General features: G+C 35.8%; 1 protein-coding gene across 6 annotated transcripts in view; it reads right to left on the bottom strand.

The window, feature by feature from the left end:
* tnikb (TRAF2 and NCK interacting kinase b) overlaps positions 1–18,687 on the bottom strand; it is a 65,334-nt gene that overhangs the window by 31,853 nt on the left and 14,794 nt on the right. For all 6 annotated transcript variants that reach the window (XM_058764816.1, XM_058764819.1, XM_058764818.1 and 3 more), the window contains exons 3-10: positions 6,643–6,699; positions 5,222–5,347; positions 3,093–3,203; positions 2,877–2,967; positions 638–768; positions 477–531; positions 309–387; positions 41–216 (exon numbers count right to left, since the gene is read on the bottom strand). In XM_058764816.1, the coding sequence (XP_058620799.1) occupies positions 41–216; positions 309–387; positions 477–531; positions 638–768; positions 2,877–2,967; positions 3,093–3,203; positions 5,222–5,347; positions 6,643–6,699 (826 nt within the window). The remainder of the gene's footprint in view (positions 1–40; positions 217–308; positions 388–476; positions 532–637; positions 769–2,876; positions 2,968–3,092; positions 3,204–5,221; positions 5,348–6,642; positions 6,700–18,687) is intronic.

Here is an 18,687-nt window from a genome sequence, read left to right as displayed (position 1 = left end):
CATAGACTAAAAAAAAAAAAAAAAAAAAAAAAAAACTCACCCCTCTCTCCTCTCTTCTTTTTGGTCCGGTCAATGTGGTCTTTGAGCTGGATTCGGACCTGTCTCTCGTTGGGAAGGTCTTTGATGAAGGGATGTTTGACGAGCTGTTCAGTACTAGGTCTCTGGTTGTGATTCTTCACTAAACAGCTCTCAATGAACGACTGGAACTTTTTAGACCTACAGAGAACAACAAAACGATCAGTTTCCCCCATTTTGACTCAGTTGTAGATTTGAAGTGCAAATTCAATACAATGACCGGTTTGACTCACCACTTCTTGGACTTGAGACGAGGCGCTGGGTTTCTGGGTATGAGGAAAAGTGCTCGCATAGGATGCATATCACACAGCGCTGAGAAAAACAGACAGGTGTTTGTGTTTAGCAATCACCGTGTTCATATAAAATACATTTAACATCATACTGCATTGTGCTGGACTTACGAGGGGCTCCTTCTGCCATCTCAATAGCCGTAATTCCCAGCGACCACAGATCACTCTGTAACAAAACGGTGCTGTTAGGATCTCTGCCTGAAGCCAAACAAGACCCTAACACAAAAGCAATCAGGTGTTGTAGTAGTGTAATTAAGAATTGCTTGAAGTACCTTGAAGTCATATGTGGCGTCTGGGTTCTCATCACAGGCTATGACCTCTGGAGCCATCCAATATGGAGTGCCAATAAAAGTGTTCCTCCTACCCACGGTACGGTCCAACTGTGCACTCACACCAAAATCAACTGTTGAAAACACACGCAATCACACGCACACACACACACAGGGAAGATTTGGCCTTAATGTGTCTGCATGCAGTAACGAGAGGAGAGGTCTTTGATGAAGTGCATGCTGCCATCTGCCTCTGTGCCACTCTTCCCTCGTCACCGCAGGCAGTGTTGTCATAGCAACCAGCCTGAACTGTCTCCCAAACTCAAACAACTCGATGACAAGCCCTAATAACTCCAGAGGAGGGTCACAGGTTCCTCAAGACAGACAGAATCAACCGATAAAAACACACAGACACATTGGAACCTGGTATAATTAAAATTATTTACTGAAAAAGTGATTATCTACACAAGAAGTTATGAATAATAAAACACAGCTAGTTCATATAATATTTTTTAAGAAGTACAAACAATGAGGATCCTTAAATGAGGTCACATCAAGATTTAATACATACATTACCATATCAAAGTTTATGGTAAGAAAGTTTTTTTTTTTTTTTAGAGAAATTAAAACTTTAATACAGCAAGGACACATGAAATTAACTGTTTTCAATAAAAATTGTTTCTTGAGCATCAGATCAGCATATTCATTTGACACTGAACACCACACTAAATGGCTGCTAAAAATGTAATTGTTTCAAACAGAAATAAATAACATTTTAAAATATATTTAAATAGAAAACAGTCAAAAGCTAAATATTATTGCAGTTTAAAATAACTATTTCTGATCAAATAAATGCAGGCTTGGCATTTCTAGTAGTGTGTTTTTTGCATAAATAATAAAAAAGCAACCTAATACTAAAAAAGCACCCTAATTGACATTATGGTTTTACTCCAATAATGTAAAATTAGCTTAATCATGCAGAATCGGAGTCAAGTTAATAATTTCATGTGTCAATGAGCTTGTGAATAGCTTGTGGCAAATTCAGTACAAACGAATGAGTTTTTGATGAATATATTTTTGAACAGGTTCTTGGAAATTAAACCTTCCTGCACAAACAGATTTATTTAATTAAAATGAACTATTTGATCTGTTTAGGGGTGGGCAATATATCGGTAAACAAGATTAACCGGTAGATTCTGGACTATCGTCTTTATCACAGTTATGCACTCACGCAGTCATGGTCACGAAAATGTATCATTTGCACATATTTTTAAGCATTACGGTTTAAAAACCAAGTGATTTTAAGCCATTTAAATGCAAACAACAGCACTATATGTGCACGCTGTCTGTGAGACTGTTTTGCGCACAGGCTACGCACATGAATGTGCTGCTAATAGAGTACGTGAGTATTTTTGATGCTTTATTAGCCTTGAATGGTTAAATACGCATACTTATATGAAAATGCCCGTCTTTGTAAGTATCCTCGTAAACTAAGTAATTTAAGTCTTAGCTGAAAGTAAACAGCTGAGAAAGAAAACGTGTAACAGTATATTGGATCCAGATTTTCAGTCTTAAAGGGGAAGCTGCCTATTATTTCTCCTGTCTGTCATTCATGTTAATCAAACAACAGTGAGAGAAAATCTCTCATAAGAAGTATAAGTTACACAGTGAAAGCTATGCTTTGTGTTTTTGATTAATTTATACAATGTATGTAGTATTTACTTATTGCAGATGTTTTGTCCTGTTGCTTGTAATTAGTTACTTATCTTCAGTGAGCTTGAGTTTTTTTTGTTTTTTTTTAAGCTTCAATTGGTTTTTCTGTGATATTGGCAGTGGCGACAAGAAATATGAAAATACTATGGAATGAAAAACTTTTGATAGCATAAAAACCTTAATAAAAGCAAAAATAACTATATTGTGATATATAGTTACCGTGATATGAAATTACTCATATCGTGATATAAGATTTTGATTGTATCGCCCACCCCTATGTTTGATAACTCGATTATAAACCTCTGATGTAAGATAAAGAGAGTATTGATATATTTTGTCACGATATACTGCTACTTACTGGAAAAAGCCTGTTTCTAGTTATTAGACACAACCGAAATCATGGTTAAGTTATCATCGCTGTAACTTCTAGTAAGTTAAACCTCAACACTGATTCATACACATTTACAGAAGCTTCTTCTACTGAATGTACATTGCATTTGTATGATAGCTGTCAGGGGTGTGAACTCACCTAGTTTGACTTCCGCATTTTCTGTGAGCAAAACGTTCTGACCTTTAATGTCACGATGAATAACTTTATGTTGATGCAAGTGGGTCAGACCCTATCAAAACCAGATGAAGAAGTTAAACTCAAGTAGAGAAGGTCAAATCAGGAAACACTCTTCAAAAATAACACTTCTGGAAGCTAATAATGTCTTCTAGTGGCCCACACTACACAAATACTCACCCTGAGGATCTCTCTGCAGATGTAGGCCGTCCACTCCTCCTTCAGAGAGTTTCCTTTGGTGTTCTTTATCAGGTCTGTCACTGAACCAGCACCACAAAACTCCATCACCAGCTACAGACACAACACAACAAAATTAGGATAAAACCCAAAAAGCCACATGAATGAGGAAAAATCTCATTTAGTGGAGATCAACACTGGTGCTGTCAGTCACACAAGCAGAATTTGTTGCATTATTTCCATTTAGAGGTCATGTGTGAACGGGACCCGATGTTGAAATTCTGGCTAATAATCAACTCTTTCTTATGCTCATCAGGGCTGCATTTATTTTATCAAAAATACAGAAAAAAAATAATAATATTGTGAAATATTGAAGATAAAGCAGCATCAAGTGACACTGAAGATGAAAATTCAGATTTGATCACAAGAATGTATATTAAAATAGAAAACATGGTATTTTAAATTGCAATAATATTTCACCATATTCTTGTTTTTTCTGTATTTTTGATCAAATAAATTCAGCCTTGATGAGCATCGTAAACTATAAAAAAAAACCCATTAAAAATGTTACTGAACACAAATTGCAAATTGAACACAAAGGGATATATTTATATATATTTTAATAATATTATTTAATATTATTAATTATTATTATTAATAAATAATATTATTTAAAGCAAAATTACATTTTTTAAATTATAAACAAAAAAAAATACAAAATACAGTTTTTAATTAAAACAATAAACGATCCATATGTCTACAAATGTTCTATTTATTAGCTACAGCAGCTTACAGTTTAAAGTGACAAAACCAGTATTTTAATTAGATGCAGCATTCAACACTCACACATACATGCAAATTCACACTTTTCAGCTGAAACTAGATCTATGAATGACAACTTGTCTCAGGGCAACTTCATTTTCCCACTTTGAAGAAGTTGAAATGACAATATAGAAGGTTACAATAAAAAGTATTAGTGGTTCAAAAAACAAAAAAAGGTTTGTTTTCAGAGAAAAGCCTCCATCTAATAATTCTCTGATTTGACTCAATGAAAATGCCACGCAGTTTCTTTTTTCCTATAGCCCAAGCTTTGTCTTAACAGAGTTAAAGTAAGGGGCAGTGACATGCAAACGTCCAAACCCAGTTGTGTTTTTACTTCTTTGGCTTTACCTTTTCTCCCAAGACACTCATAAATAGAGCCCTATTCTCATTAAGTGCCCCAGGGGCACAATAAAAGTCAATAAATGTAATTTATGAGCATAATATGATGGTTTTTCTGAAACACCAATTGGTTTTGAATGCTTTTTTGAACTGGCCCTCAAATGGGTCTAAATATGTTCGGCCTCTGGGACTCTCCAAACTCACGACTGCTGAGTTGGCAACACTGTTTTTCCTCTAAGGGAAATCCTTCTTACAAAGACGCCCAACGGAGGGTGGTTGTGCTGACCACATGCTCCAGTGCAAGCAAATGTCTTCAGCGTGTCACTTATCTTTATGTTGCTGGGCAAAGAAAGTGACAAAGCTCACCACAGAGGAAATGAGGCTGGCAGTTTGTGTTCACTGCATAGAGATAAAAACAACAAGGCCAAGGCATCTCTGTGCAAAGTGTGAACATTGCGTTTCTGAGTGACAAATCGGTAACTGTTGGAAAGTGTTACCTTACCAATGTTGAGGAAGCTATTTTTGAGGCTGTAGCTTCTTATCTTTAACCGTATTCCTGGTATTACTATGTATTAGTGTGTTATTCCAAAGAAAAAATTGATTGTCTTCATAATCTTTAACTTTCCTGATTATGTCACTTAGGCTCCACAGGTTAGATTTTTCCTCATTAAATATCAGAAAGACCTTAAATAATTAAAGTAAAACAGTCAGTAAATTATTAAAAAGTTACACTATAGTCAAACTTAAGTTTTATATGGCTGCAAATCTGCATTTGAGATATAACATGACAAAAAAACAATAATATATAGTATGTAACAATATGAAAACAGCTAAACTAGCAAACTACTCAAAGTTACAAACATCACTACTTAAATCTCCCTAACACTGTATTGTATTACACACATTAATAATTAAACATTTACACACTAAAATACCCGGATTCTTTCAGTCTACAACTAATTCATACTGACCCAGAGCTGGTCATCCATGCCAGGTGGGTTCTTCTTGATGAAGGCACCATAGTAGGTTGCAATGTTTCGATGGTGGGAGTATTTTTTAAGCATGTTGATCTCAGCTTTGATCTCCTCCTCCTCATCCTGTCAAATAAAACAGACAACACTTGAGACAGAGCAGGAAAATACCAGGTTTCTTTGTCTGTGAGTGAGTCATTGTCAGGAAACTATTCTACAGTGTGATTTACTACTGTACATAATTAACAGTATAACTATTTAATTTATAATTCTTAGTAATTTATATCATGTTTGCCACTAGCAACAACAAAATTTGAAGTAAACTTGTTGTTTTCAAACAGGTTTCCTTAAACACTCCATCCATCTGTTATTGGTCAGCCAAACAGATAGCCCTGCCCCAAAACTAATGCCATTGGTTGAGACTGTTGCTATGTCAGGCTGATTATAACAAGCAAAAAACAAAGCAATGGTTTGACAGCCCCAGTGAAAAAGAACCAACCAATAAAATGGCATGAATATAACTTTTCACTTTTATACTGATAAAAGTATTTTAACATAAAATACAAAAAAAAAAAAAATTAAGGTCACACTATTTTAAGGTCCGATTCTCACTATTAATAAATCATCAACTATGACTTTTGCCTAAATAAACGATTAATTTGCTGCTTATTAATAGTTAGTAAGGGAGTTGTTAAGTTTAGGTATTGGGTCATGTAGAATGTGCGCTTTATAAGTACTAATAAGCAGCCAATGTGTTACTAAAAGGCATGCTAATAAGTAATTAGTTAATAGTGCGAATTGATCTCTATACAAAAGTGTTACCAAAATTAAATTAATATCTATGAACAGTGTATTAATATCATTAATATGTTCATATTTTTGTATATTATTAATAACATTAATAAAATATTTTAAAAGTTAACTTTTACCAATATTTAGCTTTTAGTGAAATAATAATAATAATAATAAAAAATTCTTCATAATTAAAATATTCCAAAATGCTTGATGCATTGTCCAGGAATCAGCCATGGGAAAATCACAACAAAAGTTAAATAATAATCTGAAGATTGAGGAGTGATGTCTATGGCGGTTATAGCCTTGGTACTTTGTTTCATCCATCCATCCATCCTCCATACTGCTTTATCCTCTGCAGGATCATGGGAGGACTGGAGCCTATCCCAGCGTTTTGATCCACAGTTGGGGGACACCCTGAACAGATGGGCCAGTCCATCACAGGGCTCACACACAAACACACACACACACACACACACACACACCTACGGGCAATTTATAGTAGGTGAAGCATGACCCATGCATGTTTGCGTTTAAATGACATCATGCAACAAGTGAAGAGTGAAAGCGTAAAAGTAAAACCGACATGGAGAGAAACAGGAAACCGAGGTGGCTGCTTGCACTCTTACCCCTGTGACATCCATGACCTTGATCGCAGCGAGCTGGCCGGTCTTAACATGACGTCCCTGAAGAGAGAAAGATAAGAGAGAGGAAATATCATTCAAGAGTGTCATACAAACATCATACTAGCATTACTGAACATGTGGTGATGAGATCTATCTGTGGCAGAAGAATAGGTGGATGTAAGCCTCTCTGGCACACGGCATCATTACGTAACAGCATAGAAAACACACACACACACACACACACACACGCACGCGCTTCCTAAAATTATTGAAACAGACCCAAAAACCTGTGTGAATGATCTCGGGCTCTTGGCTGTACCATTTCGTGTTTGTGAATGTGTGTGTGTGTTACAATGCCACCAGATGACAACTCTGTTTGGATTGGACGAATCTCCAAAAGCATTACGCAACCGAAGGAATGTGGAAATGGAAATCACTGTCCCGGGTCTCCCCCAATTCCCTTCTGTTTACCTGTTAAGTTCCTCACTTCCCCCAAGCTCAATTTTATTTCAAAACCAGAAACGAGAGAAACAGACACTGCGGACGCAGATCATCTGTGCGCTCAGCAGGTCCTATGTGTTTTGGGACAATAGCGGGAGACACAGCAGCAGATCTGAGCAGAAGTGCATTCATCTGAACGGCAGAATCACCCAGTGTGTGCTCTTCAGAATGAATTATGCACACTTCATCTCCTCACCCAACACACTCCCACCGCTTTGATTCTGAGCAGAGGAGATGTTTCGGCGACAGAAGGAGGGGAAGAGCGAAAAAAGAGGGGAAAGAGAGAGGAGGACATGAGAAAAGAGTGTCATACAAGCCCCACTAGTGCTCATTAACAACTTCAACTGCTACTGGAAAGTATTAACGAGTGGAGAAACCCAGACAAACCACATGGTTATATAAAATCAACATATTCAATGAGAAAAACCACAGAATTTTTAACTTTTAACATATTTTAATAAACACAGAGACATGTAGGAACCATGGCGTATTTAAGCATCTAATGACTATTTTGAGCATCTAATCTAATTTTTACTAGGTCAACCAATTATATCTCGACCAAAATGCCAATATTTGTCTATTATTACTGGCATCGTCTGATAAGTGTTGGAAGCGAGATTTTATAGTATTAATGTTTATTTTATTTTTTCAAGTTAAATTTTTTTCCTCATTTAGTAAATATTAGGTCAAATAAATATTAATTTATTGCAGCATGTTTTATTTCCTATCTTTAAGTATCATTTACCATCCTTCTCACAGACAGAGGTTCCTAAACGTTTTTTGTCAGCTAAACCCTTTGGACGTAAAATATTTACTTCAAGAAACCTAAGCTTTTAAGTTAATAATATTTCAGTATAATATCTAATTTAACAAAAATGTAATGCTGTAAACTTCTGTCCACAAAAATGTAGGCAATTATGCAAACGTGAAAGTTAAGAAAGTGAACATATTAGCGCACACTGTGTTTCCAAATACATGTTAAACAATGGAGCGTCTCTGAAAACAAGGCATTATAAGCTGTACACATGAATTTCTGTTTTATTTTGACTAATTATGCATCCCCGTTGTTTAGTTTAATGTTACATTCGATTTAGTTTATTATTAGCTATTCATCAACTCACAAATACCCTGCAGTTCCCTCATAAATCTTGTTTGGGAGACTAGAGATACTGATGTCGGCCATTAAAAAAAACATTAATTGTTATATAATTTTTAAGTGTTTCTTCCCATGCTGTGTGTTTTAGGTGATTGCTATGCAGTTTCTAAAGTGGTCTGAGTGGATTTCTTAGGCTGTTCTGAGTGGTTGCTTTCGATATGGCTTGGTAGTTTTGAAGCTTTTGAACTGGAAAGCATGCTGACTGGACAAAAATGTCGGCTTATTTGACGACATCTGTGACAGAACACATGAGCCAATCATCATAATAATACATCTGACTAATCGTAATAAATTATGTTGGCATATTAATGAATCAGATGTGTGGAAGTGGTGAACGGGTGCATGTGTGATGGATTTGCGCCCTACAGCTCCACATCTCTCCTGATGAGGAGATTCACAGGGCCGACTGCTAACTGGAAAAACCATCTGCCATCTTGACAGAGATTAACTGAAAAGTTCTGGAGCGTTGACGTATAAGATAAGACTGTCCTCAATTGCCATAAGCCATGAAAAAAGCAAGACGCAAATGTGCCGACTGTGCAGTATTAATGATAAATATAACTGTGCTCAGAATGGAATATTAACATACTGCACGTATATGCTATAAATTGAGCAATATTTTTAGAAACAATATGCAAAACGGCTACAGAAAGTGTTTCAAACTGTCGTCACATCACCCCATTACAGTTCATGATAAACTCAATTTTTAAAATAACTGCAATTTTGCATTTTAGTAAGTAAGTACAGTAAATTTTGATGTCTAGTCAAGTAAATTTTACTTAAGTAGGTAGGTAGTTGAGATTTTAATGCCATGTTAGCAGCTGATACTATTCTCATGGCAAGAGTTTTCTAGGTAAAATAAAATAAAATAGTTGCGGGCAGCGTGCCGACATATCGCGCCATTGCGCTACGGGTCGTCCCGAGTTCGAATCCCGACTCAAGGACCTGTGCTGATCCCACTCACCCACCCTCCCTCCCTCTCTCTCTCTCTCTCTCTCTCCTGCTTCGCTTCCTGTCTCTTCTACACTGGCCTATCATAATAAAGTCAAAAATAAATCTTAAAAAAATAAATAAATAAAATTAAAAATAATAAAATAGGATAAAATAAAAAGGTGTTTTAAATATGTATATGATAAACATTCTAAAACTTTTTTCTGGTAAGATCTTAAAGTAATGAATAAAGAAAGAGATATTAAAAATGGAAATGAATGATCAAGTTGAGTGCTATGCATCATAGGCCAGTACCCCATAAAGTGCACATTTGCAATAGGAAAACTTGGTATTTTACACAGAAAATATATGCATACTGTACTTAGTATGGTACGCATTAACTATACTGAAAAAATAGTAAATATGGTTGTGAACAAAACTACATAACACAATTCAAAAGTCATAGGATGCTTTATGCTTATATATATATATATATATATATAAATATATATAAAAATTATAATAAAAAGATTGGCTTTTCCAGAGTTGTCAGCAGATTTTTTTTTTGTAGCCCATGTGTGAATGAATGCTTTTAAAAACCAAACAGATAAGCACACTATGCGGTCACAGAACCCTTCTAATCTAGACTGGCAGCTGAAATGCATACTGAGGTCTGTTCCCATTATATCTGAAATGACTGTAAATGGCTATCGGAGAGCTTGCGGTAGTAATGCATTGTAACCGTAGCTGCAAAATGTTGTAAGGAAGACATTGCTGTGCGATTTCATCATCACGGCTGCTATTGGCTATACTCAACACTCCAGTTGTGAGAACTAAGACGGTATCTGCTGGAGGGTAGGGAAGCCAAACAACAGCGACGACAGCCATTTATATATATATATATATATGCGTGTCTTTGTAAAAGTCGTGAAAACGGAACAGTTATTATTGTACAATCAGGATCAGGAAGTCATTTGTCACTGCAAGCCTGGTGTATGTTTGTACCGCTTAACGGTAGACACAGGGTGCCATGGTGAAGAAAAAAAAAAAAAAAAAGCACAACGCACCACTTCCTCTCTGTAGCCTAGCAACAGGCCTGGAAGGCGGAGGAGGTTTGTGATTTTCACACTCTTCTACAGACAGCTCCTCTTGTTCCTGAGACATGTGACCTAGTGTGACCCTCTCAGCTCAGTCTCTGAGAGAGCATTGGAGGGGCCAGAATCTCTTCACTCATCTTCCATTCAGAGAACAGCCTTCAAAAGACCACATGCCCTGCAGTCACTTATGGAATGCAGGAAGTTGGTGTTTTATTTAGAGCCTCATTGTGGAAGCTTCCTTATTTAACCGTATGCTCTGTGTTTATCTCATAATGTATGGGTGAGAAGAATATGCAAAGCCTTCACTCATAATGTGGACCTAGATTTCTAGGTGCTTTGCTGGAAAACATTTGGTACTACAATGCTAGGGTATTGTGGGTGGTTGCCAGGGAGTTGGTATGTGGTTGCTAAGGTGTTTTGAGTTAGAGATGTGCAAAACAACACACTTCCAAAATTAAATTGGTGGGTTGCCTGAACGACTGAGGATCACCAGTGTTATTTTAGTGTCATTTATAGTTTTAGTACTTCTGTTGTGTGTTTTTGTCATTTAGTCATTGTTTTGTCTATGTAGTGTTTATAAATTATATATTTCTTTGTTTTAGTTTATTTAGTTTTGGTAATTATTAAACTAAATGAAAATGTCTTGGCATCTAGCTGAAATAAAAGTGAAATGTTTTTTTCAGTAACACTTTACTTAAGCCTTTATGTATAATGCATTATAAAGGGTTATTAAAGGGTAAAATGCATTATAATTATTCATAATGTGCATTGCAATACATTATATATATCATCGTAAGTGATTATAACTAAATTTAAAATGCATAGTGTAACAATGAATTTATAAGTGTTATAATGTATTAACTGTGGGTACAATTGTTCATGAGATTGTACAAAGAATTATAAGGTGCATTACATGGCATAATTAATGCATTAAAACTACTTTTATAATGCTTTATACATAAGGCTTTAAGTAAAGTGTTATCGTTTTTTCGGTAACACTTTACAATAAAGCGTAATTTGTTAACATTAGTTAATGTATTAACTAACATGTACAAACAATAAACAATGCATTTATTACACTATTTACTAATCTTTGTTAATGTTAGTTAATACAGTTGTTCATTGTTTATTAATGTTAGTTCACAGTGCATTAATTAATGTTAACAAATGACGCCTTATTGTAAATTGTTACCGAAAAAACGGTAACACTTTACTTAAAGCATTATAAAAGTAGTTTTAATGCATTAATTATGCCTTGATCATTTCTTTGTCAGTGGGCAAACGTACAAAATCAGCAGGGGATCAAATCATTTTTCCCCCCACTGTATTAGTACCTCAAGTGTACATATTAGGTATAAAATGTAAAATTTTTGAAAAGGTTGACAACTTTTGTACGTTTTTTCTTGAGCATGTATGATATTCTCAGACTGAATGGAATCATCTGAAGCTAAAAAAAAAAACTAACATGATTTTCAACTCTAATTTGCAAGCTGGTTCTGATTTTTGGCAATTTGATTTTAGACTCGTTCAGACTGTAAATCGGGGGAAAAATCTGAGCAAAGTTGTAATATAGTATTCCAGCCTGAAACAGAGTGCAACAAAATTGAACAGAATACTGGGGTCTTGAGTCATATTTACTAACTATTTTTAACTTGACATACAGTCTCAAAAATGCAATGCTCAAAGGCCAAATATGTCCGTCTGAATTTGTGAGGCTGTAGTGAAGGTGCTTTAAAGGGGAAGAACCTAAAATCTAAAGCATAGCTAAATAAAACTCCTGCGAAAAACCAAATCAAAAAAGAAAAATCTAGATAAACTTGTCACCTCACACACCTAACAAGCCTCAATCTTTCTCAGGTATAATTCAAGTACAGGAAATGACATGTCAGAATTCCAATTCACAGAAAATTCTTCATTTACTCATCCAAGCTTATGAAACCTTTACAACTTCATTCTTCCATGGAAAACAAAAGGAGATATTTACAGTACAACAGATTGTCAAAGCTGCGTGACAAGTGAATAAAATGCCCATTCACTTAATTGAACATCTCAAAACATCTCCTTTTCTGTTCCATAAAAGAAAGTAAAGCTGGTTTGGCTGAGTAAATAATGACAATTTTCTTTTGTTTGTGCGTGTGTGTGAGAGAACCATCCCTTTAAGGGGGTTTGTTGATGTAAGCCGCTTTTCCACCGAAATTACCTGGAACAATTTGTCCCAGGAACTTTTTTTTCCCCTCAGACCTGTTGCTGTCTGCGTTTCCATCGCAGTCTACAGTACCAAGAAGATTAGGCAAATAGTCTGGTGATGTAGGTCTGCGCGCGTTTCTCAATACCAAGAACGAAAATTCCAGACTTGCGTCCTCGGCAGTTTAGACTTCGCAAGTTCGACTCAGGAGTGTGAACTCCCATGGACGGGACGACGCAAGTCTGGCAATTCTGCAAACAGATGCGTACTTGATAACGTCACTCAGCTCGTCTTGGCTGCTGCAATTTTCCTCACTGTATTTACAATAAGACGAAATATGATATCAAACACCACTTCCTCTTTTCATTTTTATTTAAACATTAATAGCTCCAGAAATGTAGTTCAGGGAACGTACATGCATTACAATGAAATTAAATATTTTATCAAACATTGCCTCTTTTCATTTTAACATTAAGAGATTCACAGAATAATAAAATAAAGACCAAAGATTACCTGTTAGATTTACCCAAAACAAATGATATGTTATGTTTAACCACTACAGAGACATCAGAGCCAGCGGCAAATATCAGAGGAACTAGCCGAGGGGAGGCTGCTCTCATCGGGATACATGAGCACTGAGTGCCCGGTGAACACGTGGAGCTCATGTCTCCGAAATCGGCGAAGCACATTTTCAAATAGGCGCTCTCGTTATAAATAAACCGCAGATTTGAGTTTTAAACAACTACATTCTTGCTTGAAATACTTTTAAAACTACATTTCATGACACAATAACAGTAAAATTTTGAAAATAATGCGAATTTATGGTGGTTGAAATAATGCTGCGTAAACTCAACCAATCAGCATGCTTAGCGCCCAAGTCCCGCCCATGAAAGTTCCGGACCTTTGAAAAAGTACTACCTCGCGAGCAGGGACTTTCTGAGGGGCAAATTTTTACCCGGAACTTTATTTAGATCCTGGTTCCTGTGGTGGAAACACGCTGAGTACCGGCCCAAAGCCCCTGGTTCCTGGGGAAAGTTCCTGCGGTGGAAACGGGGCTATAGTGATGCTTTCCTAAAATCTTTAAAAGTGTCTGAAAAGAAAACTCACAAGCTTTGATAAAGTGCCCACATTTCTATCTTTCTCCTTCATAGCAGATTTCTCTCAAAAGCAGTGTCATGTGAGTGGGAGACGAGCGGTCCCAACGCAGCACATCCTGACCCAGAACCTATTTCTTCTAATACAGGGCACGTTTTTAATGGCTTTCTGGATCTCCCAAAATGGCGCCCCACCAGAGTAAGGGCTGTGTGGGATTTTCTGCAGGGACTCAGAGCAAATCAAGCTCCTGAATTTCTTGAAATGAAAATCCTCCATGTACTGTATATATTTTCTAAATGCATGTTATAGATCTTATCTTATTCATTCATGCATATGCTTGATTTTTTGACTACAGACTTCTCTCTGGTGACGTATGCAGGACTTCTCCAATATAGTTCCAACAGGATAATTTTCTCAAAAACTATTTATTTAACCAAGTCCCTGCCCTATAATGTTTCTTTTTCTATAATCCATAACTTCAGTGTTTGTTATATTTGGCCAGATGCATGTAGGCCAATCAATACTTGCTCATGCTCATCTGTTCTTGCAGGTCAGCGAGGTCATAACCTACAACCCTTGGACTAATTAAACCGCCTTGCAGCAATGCAGGAGTCCAAGAGTTCAAAGATCACCCGTTAATAAGAATAAGACCACTCAGCAATCATCTCTCTTTGAAATCTGACCCAGATAGGCTGAGTAAAATGAACGTGAGGCCCTTTTTTCAGGATCACAATTACAGTACAAAAAGCACCATGTTAAGAAGAGCTCTGCAAACTCCAGCAGAGATGCGGAGTCACGCTGCTACAGCCCTACAGAGTGAAGCAGAAGACATCTGTTTAACAAGACTGACTCCAAAACGAAAAGGGTTTTGCTACGGACCAGCACATTTGATCTTTTAAGTAACTTACTTTGAAAGAAATTACCCACAATTCATCCAAGATGCTCCAGACACCGTGAAATTAGCTTTGGGTAGAGCTGCTGATTTAGATAACTAATGCGGCACTGATAGAGGCCTGAAACTTCTGATGACCTTTTCTGTAGTATTTTGCATTGCTTAGTTATTGTAAAATCTGCTTTGTTTATTGACATTAAGTCAACAGGGTAAAATAAATTTGTAATATTCAATTTAATTTAAAAATCTTAAATAAAAAGCAGTCTTATGTTCACCAGGGCTGCATTTATTTGATCAAAATACAGTAAAAACAATACCGTGGTTTTTATAATAAATGTTCCTTCAGAAATCATTTTAATACCGTATGCTAATTTAGGGCTCAAGAAACATTTCTTATTATCAATGTTGAAAACATTTGTGCTGCTTAATATTTTTGCAGAAACTTCGACACATTGTTTTTTTTTTAGGATTCTTTTATAATCAGTGCCTTGAATGAATAAAAATGAAAGAAATCCGTCATCAATAATCAATGTTCATTCTCTGAGAGTGAAACAAAGCAAAACAATTATCTCAAATGACATTACGAATATGAATCCACTAGTTAACTGAATAGATAAAAGATTAATATAAATGTTACATTCTACTTATGCCACGATATTCATAAAGATAATTATAAGAGCAATAGATGAAAGAACTCGCATAATGAAGCAATTCAAATCAACTGTCCGATTTAAAAGAAGAGGCATACAATCTCATATCAAATCAGGAAAAAAGACATGGGTGTCAACAGAAAAACTATTCAGCAATACATAAATACCATGATTCATAATTTCCCTGCCTCTATTATTTCTTTCACATTAAATATTCAGTCAATCATGGCTGATTGTGACCTAAATGCAGCTTCACCAAAGCCACCAGAATGTCATCGACAAAATGTCTAATTTGGTTCAAAAACTATTCAGCTTCCACATACATATGATAATAAATAAATGCCTGCTGTTTTAAATAATACCAGAATTCTGAAAGATATCAGGCGCTTGTGCTTTTGAAAAACTCCCACACGTAAATGAGCGAGAGTGTTTTATATTCATTTTTTAATATATATATATATATTTGGACTGATTAGCCCACACAAATCCAGTGCACAAACACCACAGACTGTGCTTTCTTCATTGCTCACCAACAGACACAGAAATTTACCTTTATATAAAATCAAAACTAAATTTTGCTAACTGCTACCAGACTAACTGTTCATCCAAACTTTGGTAATCAGGAGGCGGCACAGAGGGAATGTCTGGATAATATGTTTGCCAAGGAAATCATGCCTATTACTATTGCTCACACTTGCTCATACTATTGCTAAGCGTTAAACTTCGATGAGTAAGTCATCCTGTTCAGTTAGTTACGGATATGAGTTATACTTCAAATGGTTTGGCATGTTAGAGGTGCACTATTACTTTGCTAAGCCATCTGACTTGCAATTAAAAGATAAGCAATGACATACTTTTTAAAAGAGAGCTGGACATTAAGCAACCACCAAGCTAATACACCATAGCAACCACACCATAGCAAACACACAGAAACACCCTAGAAATCCACAATGCCCAAAGAACCACCCAGATCACCCTAGCAACCATAAAGCAACACAAAAGCAACCATCCAGAGGACCCTGATTTTCCAAAGTTGTACATATATTTCAAAATTTCACGTTTAATTTAATGTGTCACTTGCTGTTTCTTTGTAATTAATCAGTGAAAATCACTCTAATTTTCTTCCTAGACTGCTACGGACTAGACAGTTGTTTATTTCCTTCTTCCTTTCCCAAATTTAAAATTAAAAAATTAAGCAGAAAGACTCATCTGCCTTTTAAATAGCCAATAGGCTTTGCCTGTTGGTTGAAGGCAGTTGGAATTGGGGGAGGGACATTCAATCAAAAGAGCATCTGATTGGACAAAAATCTGTGCGGTGCAGGATGAGTCATCAATGTTTTTGTCTCCAGAAGAAAAGGATACGACATCGCATTTATCAGCTAACAGAGCTGGGTAGATTGCTTACAAATTGTAGTCCGTTACAGAGAGTACCCCAGAACGTAATTAATGTAATCAGTGTTGTTTACGTTCAGTAGACAGTGCGTGCATGCTGAACGTAAACAGCACTGATTACGTTAATTAGGTTCTGGGGGACTCTCCAAAATGGCGGAAGACTGTAACTTGGAGAGAAGAATTGTTGAATAAATTATGTTATTATTGTTCTTTTTGCACACAAAAAGTATTCTCGTAGCTTCGCAAAATTACGGTTGAGCCACTGCTGTCACATGGACTATTTTACCGATATCCTTGCTACATTTCTGGGCCTGGGAACATTGCAGTTGCGTTGCTGTTTTTTTTTTTTTTTTTTTTAAGTTGCGAAAATGTAAAATTAAAATTACGTCAATCAAAATAAAACATGAAAATTAAATTTTTATTTACCTGTATGACATGTAAGCATTTTACAAAGGAAAATTTTAAAGATGAAAACGAATTAGGTAAAATCAATAAATTACGAATAATTTAATCGCTATTGTGTGAATTTATGCAGTCATATAATCAATAAAACAGTAACTGTAGTCTGATTATGAGTACTTCATGAGTAATTCAGATTCCATGTAATCAGTTACTACCCAGCTCTGTCAGCTAAAAGAATCAATATTTAAGAGTATAATAGCATATAAATTGACAGCACAAAAACAGTTGAAGAACACCAAGATCCTATAACAACTGAGATTGCACTCAGAAAACATGGTTATGAGCAGAGTAGGGATGCGCAGTATACCGGTACTGGAAAATTACCGGTATATATCATGTTTCAAACGGTACGATATCATAATTTTTCTCAATTCGGTATTTCATACGCTGCTGTTGCGAAGTGCACCTGTAGGTGGCAGTGCTTCCCAAATTGCTCCGCAACCGGTAAATGAGACAACAGAACAACGCGATGGATCAAACAGATGAAACTCTATCAACGCACCCGAAATTAATAAATAAAGAGAACAGTAGAAGTGAAATATGGCATTACTTTGCATTTAAAACAGATGACAAAGGTGAACGAACTGACCTTACTGCACCTGTATGCAAGCGTTGCTATAAATCATGCGTTGCCACAGGAGGCAACATATCACATTTTTTAAGCATTTGTCGCTTGCTCATCCTGATCTTTTCAGAGAATTAAGAGATCGATAGTTGAGTGCATCATTCATAAATTCTGATTTAATGTGAACTTTTATTTACAACTGATCAACGCACATACATATGTGATACAGTAAGCTCAAATGTGTGTGTGTGACATGCTAGAACAGAAGTTTTGGTCACGTAATATATGCACTTGCATTTCATACAATCGAATATTACTTGAATTTGAATTCAGCAAGAGTTTTGCTATATTAATTTTAGTATCAATAATATGAAGGGAATGTTTCTCCCGCGCTGCGAGTGAGATTTATATTTAATGCTTTTTATTTGGCTATCTGAGGCTGAAATCTGAAAACAATCTGAGAGAGAGAGAAATAATAACATGATTTTGAATATTACTTTGACTATTAGAATAACACTTTACAATAAAGCAACATTTGTTACATTAATTGCGTTACTTCAGTTGTTTTGGGTTTTTTTCCTTCAAACTCAGTCAAAATATAACCTATATTCCCAGTAGGTTTTTGTTAAATTTTGAGAGATTTTGTTTGCACTATGCGTTTGAACTGAAAAGATAAGAAGATTTGAATATATTTTCATTTTATTACTTCAGTTATATATATTTTTTCTCCAACATCAAAATGTAGCCTATGTTCCCTGTAGGTTTTTTCTTACAGTTTGATACAAAGGTATTAAGATATTAATCTGTTTTTATCATTATTATTTTAATAAAATAGTTTCCAATTCACTTATCTTTTGAGGCTGGCTATTTGTCACCTATGGTATCGATTTAGTATCGATACCGAGGTATTACATTCTGGTATCGTACCGAAGCCAAAATTATGGTATCGAGCCATCCCTAGAGCAGAGGAATTCTTGGTAATTAGCACTCAGTCAATTAATAAGGAATGACAGTACATTTATGCCCTGATTCAGCTGACAAATTAGAGAATTCCACTGTCTCACATGATTTTTCATTTTTCTCCCTTCTTCACACTTTTTCTCTTTCACTCTTATTAACACAT

The sequence above is a fragment of the Onychostoma macrolepis genome, chromosome 24 (assembly GCF_012432095.1).
Source record: "Onychostoma macrolepis isolate SWU-2019 chromosome 24, ASM1243209v1, whole genome shotgun sequence".
Taxonomy (NCBI): Eukaryota; Metazoa; Chordata; class Actinopteri; order Cypriniformes; family Cyprinidae; genus Onychostoma; species Onychostoma macrolepis.
This window is presented reverse-complemented; position numbering and strand designations above follow the sequence as displayed.